The sequence below is a fragment of the Lytechinus pictus genome, chromosome 11 (assembly GCF_037042905.1).
Source record: "Lytechinus pictus isolate F3 Inbred chromosome 11, Lp3.0, whole genome shotgun sequence".
Lineage (NCBI taxonomy): Eukaryota > Metazoa > Echinodermata > Echinoidea > Temnopleuroida > Toxopneustidae > Lytechinus > Lytechinus pictus.
Genome location: NC_087255.1, coordinates 9,602,327 through 9,615,115, shown reverse-complemented (window position 1 = coordinate 9,615,115; position 12,789 = coordinate 9,602,327). Strand labels below are relative to the sequence as shown.

The following is a 12,789-nucleotide window of genomic DNA, read 5'->3' as shown; positions in this document are numbered from 1 at the left end:
AAGGCTTCAGTTGAAAGCTTTGTTTAGTTTTTTGGGAGCAATTAGTGATGTTGGAAAATGTGAATATGAACATTTCCAGGAAGTTCAGTTCGGTTTGGATTTATAATTTTAGCAAGGGCATGAAAATATAAGACTTCTTTTAGTGAGAATGAAGAGACAAAATGTGTAGGTTTAATTTCATATTACAAGTTTGGATTGATGTATTTTAAAGTATATCTATGCTTAAGACAAGTTGCTCATTGTGAGATGTAAGTGCATAAATTTATATAAATATATACAAAAGGATACAAAAACATGGTCATGAGTCTGATACATGAACGTTGGGTGAACTAATGCAGTGTATTTTGAAGAGGTAGAAATAATTTTCTGACAAAACTAGTTTTGGTTCATGAATAATTTCATGTACATTTAGTTTAGAGAAGAGCAGTTTTAAAAGCTATTAGGGATTTGTTTCGGCATAGTTGGACTCAACTATGTGTTTGATGGCGCCCTGCCAATATTGGGCAATGATTTTTTCTGCCTTTTGTATGAGGAGTGATTTTGATAGAAAATCATATTGTCTGCTACATTCAGACTTTCAGTTGGTTTATATTAGTCTTAATCCATGCTTATACTATAAACAATGAAAGTCAATCTTGGTCAGAATATTTAGTAATACTTTGATGGACAAATGTAAATGCATCAAGACCAGGTTACACAAGATATTCATTTTTAAGTGCATGTTTTAATTCAGGATGAGATGACTCAAAATATGTTGTTTTTTATCATTTCAGATTGAATAAAATCTACAAATCAACACTGTAGAAATATTTCAATTCCATGGTTCACATCTCGGCTTGTTCTGTACTATCCATAAATTCAATTTCTACGCATACTCCGGGAATAGTACAAGAAGGACAAGATGGCTGAAAGAGCAGGCGAACTGAAGGTGAAGCGGAGGTCGGCAAAGGGGAAGTTCACAAGGACTTTGAATCAAGTTAAGGCCCTGATGGACAGTGAAAGATCTAGCAAAGAGGTTGATGAGGGCTTTCAGTAATGTCAGAAATGCTACAAAGATCTGGAAGAGAAGCATGACGTATACAGTGAGCTTCTTGACGATTCGGCATATGAATCAGAGCTGCTATGGACAGAAGATTGCATGAATAACTTCATGCAAGTGAAAGCGAAGGTTTGGGACTACCTCGAGAAAAAATAGCATTGGAAATATCAGCTCTGGAGGAGTAAGAAATACAACTCAATGTAAGGTGCAGGTTGAAAAACCCAAGTTACCCAGGTTTTCAGGAGATATTAGAGAATATCACACTTTCAGGTCTGACTTCAAGCATCTCATCGAAACCTGATATGCCGAAAGGGATTGCATAACAATTATGCGTACTAGCCTGCAAGGGAAACCACTGGAAATAATTCAAGGGATAGGAACCGACTATCAAGCAGCGTGGGAGCAACTTGATATCATATACGGTGATCCGAGGAATCTCGCCGATGCTATCATATCTGACATCACAAAGTTCAAGAACTTAATGGACGGTGAGGATGCAAGGTTCATCGAGTTTACCGGATTAGTTAGGAGGAGCTACAACACTCTGAAACAGATAAATAAGGAAGAGGAAATGAACAATTCTCATATGTTGGCGTTGATAGAACGGAAGCTTACAAATGAAGATCGTAAGATTTGGTTACGTCTGCAGAGGTCACCCACTTTAAAGGGCTTGATGGACTGGATGAGCGAGGAACTACAGACTCGCATTCGGGCGACTGCATCCATTCGAGAAGGAAGGTCAGATAACAGGACAGAGCAAGGTGCATCCATACACCAAGTTATGAACCATGACAAAGGCAATGATGTGGTTCGTAAGCAGGACTTTAAGTGTTGGCACTGTAAATCCAATGATCACTGGATTGATAAGTGCCAAATGATTATCAGGATGAGCCAACCAGAAAGGTACGACTTGATGAAGGCGAACAGAGCTTGCTTCAGCTGTCTGAAGCGGGCATGCAAGGAACACCGCATGACCACATGTAGAAGAAGAAAGAGGTGCGACCATTGCCCTTCATTTCATCATCCTTTGCTGCATTCAACAATCGAAAAAAGGGAGTCTACAGTGGACGTGGCAAGTATTGGATCAAGTGAGACTCTGTTACCAATACTGTCAGTCAAGGTTCGAGGTACGAAGGGAGTGGTCATTGGTAACTGTTTGTTGGACTCTGGGTCTCAAGTAACACTCATCAGGACGGAGATTGCAAAGAGGCTTAATCTAGAGGGTGATCCAATCCAAGTCGTGATCACGAAAGTTGGCGGAGATAGAGAGACTGCTGGGGCCCGTTTCTCAACACATGGACAAGTTAGTCATATCTTTATCCACCAACCACGGAGTTAGTTCCAATCTTACTAACCCTGTTTCTCGAAAGGCTTCCTAACTAGAATACCTTGATATCGATACTATCGGTAAAAAGAGCAGACGAGACGTAGCCTTAGTCACAAAATAGCAAAATTTTCAAAAAGAAAAATTATTACAAAATTGCAAATATTACGATGAATCGGGAAATAAATATTTTCAAAATAATTATGCATTATACATACTTAGACCATGAAGGCTGGAGCATTCAATTGCAGAGAAAATTAGATTATGAATAATTCATTTCATGACTAAAAAATCACTTGTGGACGTTGAGATGGGTACCCCCGGGAGACCCAATTTTAATAGTTTACGAAAGTAAACCATAACGGTTTTCTTTGTAAAATTATGATAATTATACGGACTTTTACGATTCCAAACGTCATCAAAATATAGTTTAACGAAACATTTTTTATCATTGATACCAAAAGATACGATATTGGACAAATTATATGCATAAATTAGGGATATAATTCATCCAACTGTTAATAGGGGTCTGAAAACAACAAATACGAGTTCAGTTATGGATGGCCTGACGTGGTAGAATCTTTATCGATTAAATCATTTTACTATTTCAAAATTAATGGTTTTGTGGCGTTTACCAACAGTTTTTCTTTGTATTACAATTATCATTGAATGCATTAACCCACTTGTTTTGTGATGTAATTTCAACCTCTATGATTGGTTACGTAAGTTTATAATTTTAAAATTTCTAGGCACTTTCGCATGTCATAGTATACCCACGTGATGCCACTACGTCATTAAGAAAGAAGTTAAGACAGGTTCGAAGGTGTCATAAATATTTAGTGAGGTTGTTGTACCCGATCTTGGTAAAGAGGGCTTCGTGAAACGGTTAGCGGACAAGTAGCTCACTATCTCCGATTTAGTCAAGAAGTTAGACTTATGACGGTGTTGAGAAACGGGCCCCTGATTCCAAATTGTATCGGGTTAAGCTTGAGTCTTTGGATACCCATGAATTCATTGTGGTGCAAGCTATCGGACTAGATGTCATCAACGATAACATCACAGGTGTTAATGTTAGAGAGATAGCAAGAATTTTCCATCTTGACAAACTCTACAGAAGTTCTGGGCCAATTGATCTACTCATCGGTGCCGACTATGCAAAACTCCATCTTGGGGATGGAAAGCCAAGAGAGAGAGGACATCTAGTTGCTAAGCAAACGCCACTAGGCTGGGTGGTGTTTGGTGGTAAACAAGGCCAGAAGGGTGGAAACGTACTCAATGTACAAGTAATCAGGAATCCCATTGATCTGCAGGATTTTTGGACGACAGAGTCTATGGGAGTGGCCTGTCCAGATAAAGAGGTAGATGAACAGAAGTTTATCATCAAGGCTTGTCAGAAGAAAGGACGACAGTGGCTGGTTCCATATCCATGGCAGAGAAACCCAAAGGAACTGCCAGACAACAAAGTACTGGTGGAAAAAATGCTCTGTGCTACAGAGAAAAGGTTGCTGAAGGATGCCGAGCATGCCAAAGTCTATGATAATCAAATCAAAGAAATGGTACAGATGGGTTTCGCAAGGAAAATGACAAATGAGGAAATGGAGTCGTATGAGGGCCTTGTGCATTATATTCCTCATCATGCAGTGTTGCGACCGGAAAAGAAGAGCACACCGATAAGAATTGTCTTCAATTCCTCTTCAGTGTATGCTGGCAAGTGTCTCAACGACTTCTGGATGAAAGGCCCTGACCTCTTAAATAACTTGTTTGGAGTCATCCAACGTTTCCGGGAGAGGTCAGTAGCAGTTTGTGCAGATATCTCAAAAATGTACCACATGGTGCTGATACCCGAGTCTGATCAGCACGTACACAGGTTTTTATGGAGAGATTTGCAAGTGAACAGAAAGCCTGATACGTTTGTGATGCAAGTCGTGACGTTTGGAGATAAGCCGACTCTAGCAATGGCGCAGACAGCACTGAGACTCACCGCAGAAGAGGGGCGTGCTCAGTCTCCAGAGGCTGCAGATGTATTGAATAGAGATACATACATGGATGACATCTGCACATCTACAGATACGATAGAGCAAGCTAAAACCTTAACCAAGGACATTGACATGATTCTTGCTAATGGTGGGTTTAAGGTGAAAGGCTGGACTTCCAACATACAGCTAAAAGGTCCAGAGGTAAACGAAACGGAGAAAACTATGATGGAAAGTCTAGCAGAGGAAAAGGTGCTAGGAGTCTTCTGGAATAGAGAGAAGGATAAGTTCTCTTACAGAGTGAAAGTTGACAAGTTCATGGATAAGAGACTAACCAAGAGAATCATCCTCAGTCAGGTTGCCCGAATCTTCGATCCGATTGGCTATACAGCACCGTTTGTCATCCGGGCTAAAATTGGGCTACATCAGCTATGGGAAAATGGCTATGACTGGGATGCAGTTCTTCCAGATGAATGTCAAATGGAATGGAAAAGATTCTTTCAAGAAATGGAAGAGCTCAAGGAGGTAACATTTGAAAGATGTCTGAGTCCGAAGGAGGCAGTGGGTAAGCCGCTGCCCTGTATCTTCAGTGATGCTTCGATGCATGCCTTTGGAGCGTGTGCATACCTGAGGTGGGAGATGGATGATGGAGGCTACATGACTAGATTTGTGGCAGCAAAATCACGAGTGGCACCACTCAAGCCACTAACTGTTCCCCACCTTGAGCTTCAGGCTGCAGTTCTTGCGAGTAGGTTATATAAGACGATATTGGAGGAGCTGAGGATTGAAATTGAGGATGTCATTTTAATGACAAACAGTACGATCGCCCTCTCGTGGATTAGAGGTAGGCCGAAAAACTTCAAGACGTTTGTTGCAACAAGAGTGGGAGAAATCCAGACCAGTACAGACCCCAGCAAATGGAGACACATCTCTGGAGAAAGCAACATAGCAGATGTGTTATCAAGAGGACTGAAGGCAAGTGAGCTGTTGGGGTCTTGGCAACGGGGTCCAGACTTTCTTCAAAAGTCAACATCTGATTGGCCTGACGAAGTCAAGGTTCGTGAGGACCTTCCTGATGTTGAGAAGGAGAGGCGTTACGAGAAGACAGTTCTAAATGTGTCCCAGAGTTATCATCTGATTGATTACGAGAGGTTCTCTAACTGGAGGAAACTGGTCAGAGTAGCAGCATTGGTGATGAAGTTTGTAAAGAAACCCAAGGCCAGACGGCAGAATCAGGAAAAAGAGACCAGTATAGAGATTACGCCCACAGAACTAGATGACGGAGAAAAGTACATCATCAGAGATGTACAAAATGGCATGGAGTCTCGGATCAAGAAAGGAGAGCTGAAGTATTTGAGTCCATTCATTGATGACTACGGTATCATACGGGTTGGAGGCAGGATAGATAAAGCGATTACGTCATTCGAGCAGAAGCATCCTGCCCTGCTTCCATATGGACATCATGTGTCAAGACTGATTACTCGTCATGTACATGAGACGAGTCACAGTGGAGTAGCTGCAACCATGGCAAAGATAAGACTGAAATACTGGATTCTTCATGGTCACAAACTTGCCAAGACAGTTAAGTATAGATGTACCAGGTGCAGAGTGTTTCAGCACAAGACAGAGACCCAACAGATGTCAGACCTACCAAAAGAGAGATTGGCCCCAAGTACACCACCATTCCACTTTACTTCATGCGACTATTTCGGGCCGCTAACGGTGAAAGTGGGACGTAACAAGACAGCAAAATATTATGGTGTGATATTCACCTGCTTGAACACTCGCGCTGTTCATCTGGAACTGGCAGTGGATTGTAGTACGATGGAATTCATACAGGTGCTAAAACGTTTCTTCTCTATCAGAGGACAACCGACGATGATCATGAGCGACAATGGTACCCAGTTCATAGGTGCAGAACGAGAACTAAGGAAGATGACGGAAGGACTGTCTGACAACGAGCTGAAGGACTTTTGTGCAGAGAGAGGCACTACATGGAAGTTTGTAACTCCAGGGGCACCACATCAAAACGGGAGCGCCGAATCTTTGGTCAAGAGTTGCAAGCATGCATTGAAAAGGGCGATAGGTAATCAAGTGTTGTCGCCTTTTGAACTGTATACATGCTTAGTGGAGGTATCGAATCTTGTCAACCAAAGACCTATCGGCCGACTTCCAACTGATCCAGACGATGGCAGCTATATCTCACCGAACGACATGCTTCTAGGACGAGCTTCGGGGAGCGTAGCGCAAGGCCCATTCTTGAAGACGCGAAATCCAAGACACAGAGTGGAACTGGTTCAACGCATCGTAGATTCTTTCTGGCAACGGTGGAAAAGGGATGTCTTGCCACTGTTAGCTCCAAGAAGGAAGTGGAACATTCATCGACGCAATGTCTGCGTTGGGGATGTAGTAATGCTCGCCGACATGAACTCTGTACGCAGCAAGTGGACAATCGCTCGCGTGCTTGAAGTATACCCAGGTGACGATGGTAAAGTGCGGAATGTGAAAGTAAAGACTATGAACTCTGAATATCGTCGCCCAGTAACCAAGTTAGCAGTAATCTACCCTGTTGAGCGATACGAAGATTAGTACATAAGGACTGTAAGTTTTGATACAATTTATCTGTAGCGCGAATTTGGCTATTTTTTTGTTTCAATTTGTAATGAGGACAATCCCCTCATTAGGCGGGGAGGATGTTTTGGTAAGAGGCTGAATATATGAGAAAATTTAATCCTTCAGAAAGACTAAATTGGAGAGAAGATTAAACTTTGGAAAAAAGTGATTTGTTTTGGATTAAACGCCATATAATTATTGTAACGTTTATTTTAATTATTTATATCAAAGATACCATAGCAAATTTGTCAACACGTCAATTTACAGCAGTGCGCTATCTTCAGCATCATATTTGTCACGTTCATGAATTAACAAAGGTGTTGCAGTTCGTCTTTTATGTCCAAAATGCAGCAATGTTCAATTGTGTCCCGTCATAGAAGTAAGTTTCGTAGATTAATCAGATAATAGGGGAGATAATGTGTTGATTATATAATTATGTCAAGAAAGTCAAAGAGAGTTATTGACGAAAACAGACGTAAAAATTCATTATAAATGTACACGTGAAAAGAGGTTGAAGTTAGTAGACAGATTTTGGCTCGAAATGCTCGTGTTAAATCTGATCACAATTGTCTTAAATGCACACAACTGAAATTTGTGTTATAAGGTAAAAGATACAAGATGTCTAAATTCTGAATATTTAATTAATGAAAGGCTTAAGTTGAAAGCTTTGTTTAGTTTTTTGGGAGCAATTAGTGATGTTGGAAAATGTGAATATGAACATTTCTAGGAAGTTCAGTTCGGTTTGGATTTATAATTTTAGCAAGGGCATGAAAATATAAGACTTCTTTTAGTGAGAATGAAGATACAAAATATGTAGGTTTAATTTCATATTACAAGTTTGGATTGATGTATTTTAAAGTATATCTATGCTTAAGACAAGTTGCTCATTGTGAGATGTAAGTGCATAAATTTATATAGATCTATACAAAAGGATACAAAAACATGGCCATGAGTCTGATACATGAACGTTGGGTGAACTAATGCAGTGTATTTTGAAGAGGTAGAAATAATTTTCTGACAAAACTAGTTTTGGTTCATGAATAATTTCATGTACATTTAGTTTAGAGAAAAGCAGTTTTAACAGCTATTAGGGATTTGTTTCGGCATAGTTGGACTCAACTATGTGTTTGATGGCGCCCTGCCAAAATTGGGCAATGATTTTTTTCTGCCTTTTGTATGAGGAGTGATTTTGATAGAAAATCATATTGTCTGCTACATTCAGACTTTCAGTTGGTTTATATTAGTCTTAATCCATGCTTATACTATAAACAATGAAAGTCAATCTTGGTCAGAATATTTAGTAATACTTTGATGGACAAATGTAAATGCATCAAGACCAGGTTACACAAGATATTCATTTTTAAGTGCATGTTTTAATTCAGGATGAGATGACTCAAAATATGCTGTTTTTTATCATTTCAGATTGAATAAAATCTACAAATCAACACTGTAGAAATATCTCAATTCCATGGTTCACATCTCGGCTTGTTCTGTACTATCCAGTTAGGCCTGTTGGATTTTGCTCTTTTTATTCATATCAACGTTTTGTTGGGTTGGTCGTGTCTTCATGTTGCCGCTTTTATTGAATAGAATGCGAGCGACTTCTCATCCTTAATTGACCACTGGTTTATCTCAAACACAATAGACTGTCTTTTCACTGTTGAATAAATCACGCTCCGCGTCGTTTAAGCAAGGGTTATCACTTTTGTTTCGGTTATTCACCGCCCCACCTCCTGTCAATAGATAGGTCTATATTATTGCTCTCAGAGTTTCCTGTAGGAAATATTAACATCGAGGGGAAGGGGTTGGACGAAGACGATTGCATTATTTATTTAGGCATTTTGAGTTGATGTAAAAATATACATAAAACATGTTTGTCTTATTGGGCCAAGTATACCCTCTTAAAAAATAATATTATTTGAATAGACCAATTTTACAAATATTTTCTTCCTGCTAGCTTATATGATTTTAGAAATCCTCTTTAAAAACATTTTTCTCAACTAAAATTACCAACACGGGAACATAATAATTAAAATATATATTTGCCCACATGCCTTTTTAAAGCACATCCCCGATTATACGATGAAAGGCCGTATATATTGGGGTGGTGTTTCTTAATCGTTGAGATGCACAAGGGGGTAAATCCCAGGGGTAGTCCCCACGGAGAGGACGGGAGTGGCATGTACAGTCACCAAATCTATTTTCCTTTGGATTAAAGCTTGCAAAATATGTCAATATTTTGTTGAAAGAGAAATATTAAGTAGTCACTCATATCTTAATTCAAATGTTGTTGAGGTTCTGGGAACCGCTTATTGTTTTATTTGTAGGAATATACACCGATGGCGTACCTAAAAATATCATATCGATTACTGTGATTGTTTTGCGTAAATTTACTTAAAGAAAATCGCTGCAAAGAAAATAAGTAATTTTACCTAAAACTTAAAAAAGTTACAAACTGAAGACTTGAAAAAATTTAAAAAGTCGTTATAACATAAGTCAATTCAGTAAGTACCAAGGCATATCTTCAATACGACATCGGGTTTTATCATTTCCTAGCTTCAACATGTTTAAGACCGTCCGTTTTCTTTTATAATGTAGTTGGTTTGCATTTTTAAAACCTTTCTAAAACCCCTTAAATAAATTGTTGGTAGAGATGGGGGGAAGGGGGTATAAAGAAGGGGGAGAATGTACACGCGTGAATGTACCCTGAGTGCGTCGAAGTTCACATAACACAGAGTTATTTATACCTTGGTCATATTTGTTCTACGGCGGCCGTACGGCGTTTCGAAAACAGCCGTTTTACATTTATTTGTACCAGCTACATATAGATGATTTTAGTAAAAATGAATAAACCGGCTGTTTTGGACTAGCCGTACGGCCGCCGTAGAGCAAATGTGACCATGGTATTACTGATATGAGAAAGCCAAAAAAAAATCGATAATGCTTTGATTATTATCCCAACACGCCGTTGAACGTTTGAATACATTGCTGGCATCAATGATCACCTTGTATTCAAAAGAATGGTTACTTAGGTCTCTGTTGAATAAAATGAGAGAGACTTCTGACCCTGGGCGCGTTAACCTCGAAAACAATGGACTGTTTTTTCACTGTTAATACATGCACGTTTCACTTCGGTCAATCAATGGTTAATTCTATTTCGACTCTTCTGGCAGCACTTTTGTTTGTCAGGCCTAATTGCTTCAGATTCTTTTCTATTATGAGAAAGAGACACTGAAGGCAAGAGGGGGAGGGGAGATGGGAAGATAGGAAGGAACAAAACTCAACGGAGAACGGACAGGCACTGAGAACGGAGTTGATCGAAGAACTGAAATGGGGAGGGGGGCGATGGGCAGAAAAGAAGGAACAAACTGAACGGAGAACAAGGATGATCAAATGTTTGTAAAGGCCACCGCCCATGCATTTTACGGCTGTTTTCTGTGACCAGATTTTTTAAGTGAAACGTAGTAAGACACTATTATCTAAACCATACAGTTTTTAAATCCATTAATATGCAACCCTCAAAATGAAATGAAATTCAGAATATAATCGTTATAACGTCGTAGCAATCGTACAATCGATGACGATTTTACCTTTAATCCGAAATAATTGCGGGCAATTATTTAAAATTTCATTATGAGTAATTGAACAATAATTTTGAACCTCAATTAGCAAACTTTCAGGAAATGAGCAAAATACAATTTTTCCATCAGTTCGTATACCAGTCGATCGCAAAGTGAGCGGAGACCTTTCAAGAATCAGCATTACACCGTTGTATTCAAATTATGAATCCTTTATGAACAAAAAAAAAACCAAATAAGTATTGCACCGATATGGTGCTTTGAAGATGCAATGCCTTATAGTATTTTATTATATTTTTGAATTTGCATTAAAAAAAAAATCAGTTTTTGCAATCGAAATTGTCAAAATAATGCGATGTATGAATTGTCTACATATGTTTGCTTTTTTGCGACAGTTAACATAAAACATTAAGCCATAAATCTGACGAAGGAATAAGTCAAGACAATCGTACAATATTGGAGAGAAAAAGAAAATGATAAAAGAAATTGTCATGCCAATACCAGCAGCGGATCCAGCCTTCTCTATTAGGGGGGGGGGGATTTTTTTCTAGCCATATCGGATTGGCCGATCTAAACTGACTTTTCTTTTTGTTTCTTTGAAGGGTTAGTCCTGTTAGTCACTTCTTAGCTTTATAATATAAATCAACATAAGTATATAATCTCATATTTCAAATATTGCGAGCGGGAGCTATTTTTCAAATGTTATCTATTTTGTCCCAAAATTTGTTTGTGATCCTGAACAAAATTTTCAGATCAGAGCGTTGCATATTTCAACAATCAAATAATGTGAGCGCAAAGCGCGAGCTGATTTTTTTACGTTTCTCCCTGAAGAATGGAAATTCTAAGCACTTATTGTAATCGTAAACAGGATATGTAATTGATGCGAGCGCAAAGCGAGCGGGGAAAACATCGAGATTTAGACCTAAAAACTGGATAATCTATTATATTTTGCAAATCATGAAGAGGATGAGTGCTTGGTAGCCTTCCTACAGTAATAATGCGTGTCCAAAACGCAAGTACGAAATTGATGATGTTCGGATCTAAAACTTGACAATATTTTTAACACAGAACAAGCTGCATATCTCAATAGACATGAGGGCGCGTGTGTCAGATTACACCTAGAATCTGGGCATTCTTTATATATTTTTATCATGAAATCGATGAGGCGAACGAGAATCATAATCTTAAGATATTGGATATTCCGACCTGTAAAATGGTGAATTTAAGCCCTATATTTCAAGCACTTTGTAGGAAAATTGTGAGATGGACATGATATCATTTTTTTTACATAAAAATTCAACGTCGGAAATAAATGAACGGAAATCGAATCTATACAGAAAAAAATGAACCAATAATAATAATAATCCGCATTTATCTGGAACTTATCACATCGGAACGACGTCTCTAATCGCTTTAAACATAATTAGTCCAGGATAGTATGAGGCGCCGAATGTACCAATATTATATAGAACAATTATTTGTTATATAATCATTATTTATTAAATAATAACTATTATTTATATATAATTTACATTTTATTTGTAAATAACTACTATTATATAAAATATCATTTCTAATTATTTATATATAATTCCAAGTAATACTTCATTATTTGTAAATAATAATAGTTCGACATTCCATTATTTATAAATAATGATTATTTGTTTTTCATTATTTATAAATAATGATTATTTGTTTTTCATTATTTATAAATAATGATTATTTGTTTTTCATTATTTACAAATAATGATTATTTGTTTTTCATTATTTATAAATAATGATTATTTGTTTTTCATTATTTATAAATAATGATTATTTGTTTTTCATTATTTATAAATAATTTGTTGAGTTTTCCATTATTTATAAATAATGATTATTTGTTAAATAATGAAAACGTCTACTTCATTATTTATAAATAATTTTTTCGAGTGCACCATTATTCTCATTATTTATAAATAATCATTATTTAATGTTCGAGTTTTCCATTATTTATAAATAAAGATTATTTGTTAAATAATGAAATATCTACTTCATTATTTATAAATAATAATTTTGTTTCAATATCCATTATTTATAAATAATCATTATTTATAAACAATTTTTACAGTTTGCCATTATATACAAATAATCATTATTTATATACAAATAACCATTATTTATTAAATAATGCCATTATTTATTAAATAATGCCATTATTTATTAAATAATGGAAAACTCGCTATAACATGCAAATGTGGGACCGCCCATGGTATGAATATTCAT

General features: G+C 37.4%; 1 protein-coding gene across 1 annotated transcript; it reads left to right on the top strand.

The window, feature by feature from the left end:
- The first annotated feature begins 1,367 nt into the window (after nt 1-1,367).
- On the top strand, nt 1,368-6,925 carry LOC135155971 (uncharacterized). The gene is made up of 2 exons (XM_064106615.1): nt 1,368-2,373; nt 3,390-6,925. Exons 1-2 carry the CDS (start codon nt 1,368-1,370, stop codon nt 6,923-6,925), a joined length of 4,542 nt encoding a protein of 1,513 aa, XP_063962685.1.
- Nucleotides 6,926-12,789: the final 5,864 nt, after the last annotated feature.

What these genes read in the sequence shown, in the direction of transcription:
- LOC135155971 (XM_064106615.1), top strand. Translation starts at nt 1,368, where the DNA reads ATGCGTACTAGCCTGCAAGGGAAACCACTGGAAATAATTCAAGGGATA. An exon ending in CTTTATCCACCAACCACGGA is followed by an intron (nt 2,374 to 3,389) that starts GTTAGTTCCAAT and finishes TTGTGGTGCAAG; the next exon opens with CTATCGGACTAGATGTCATC.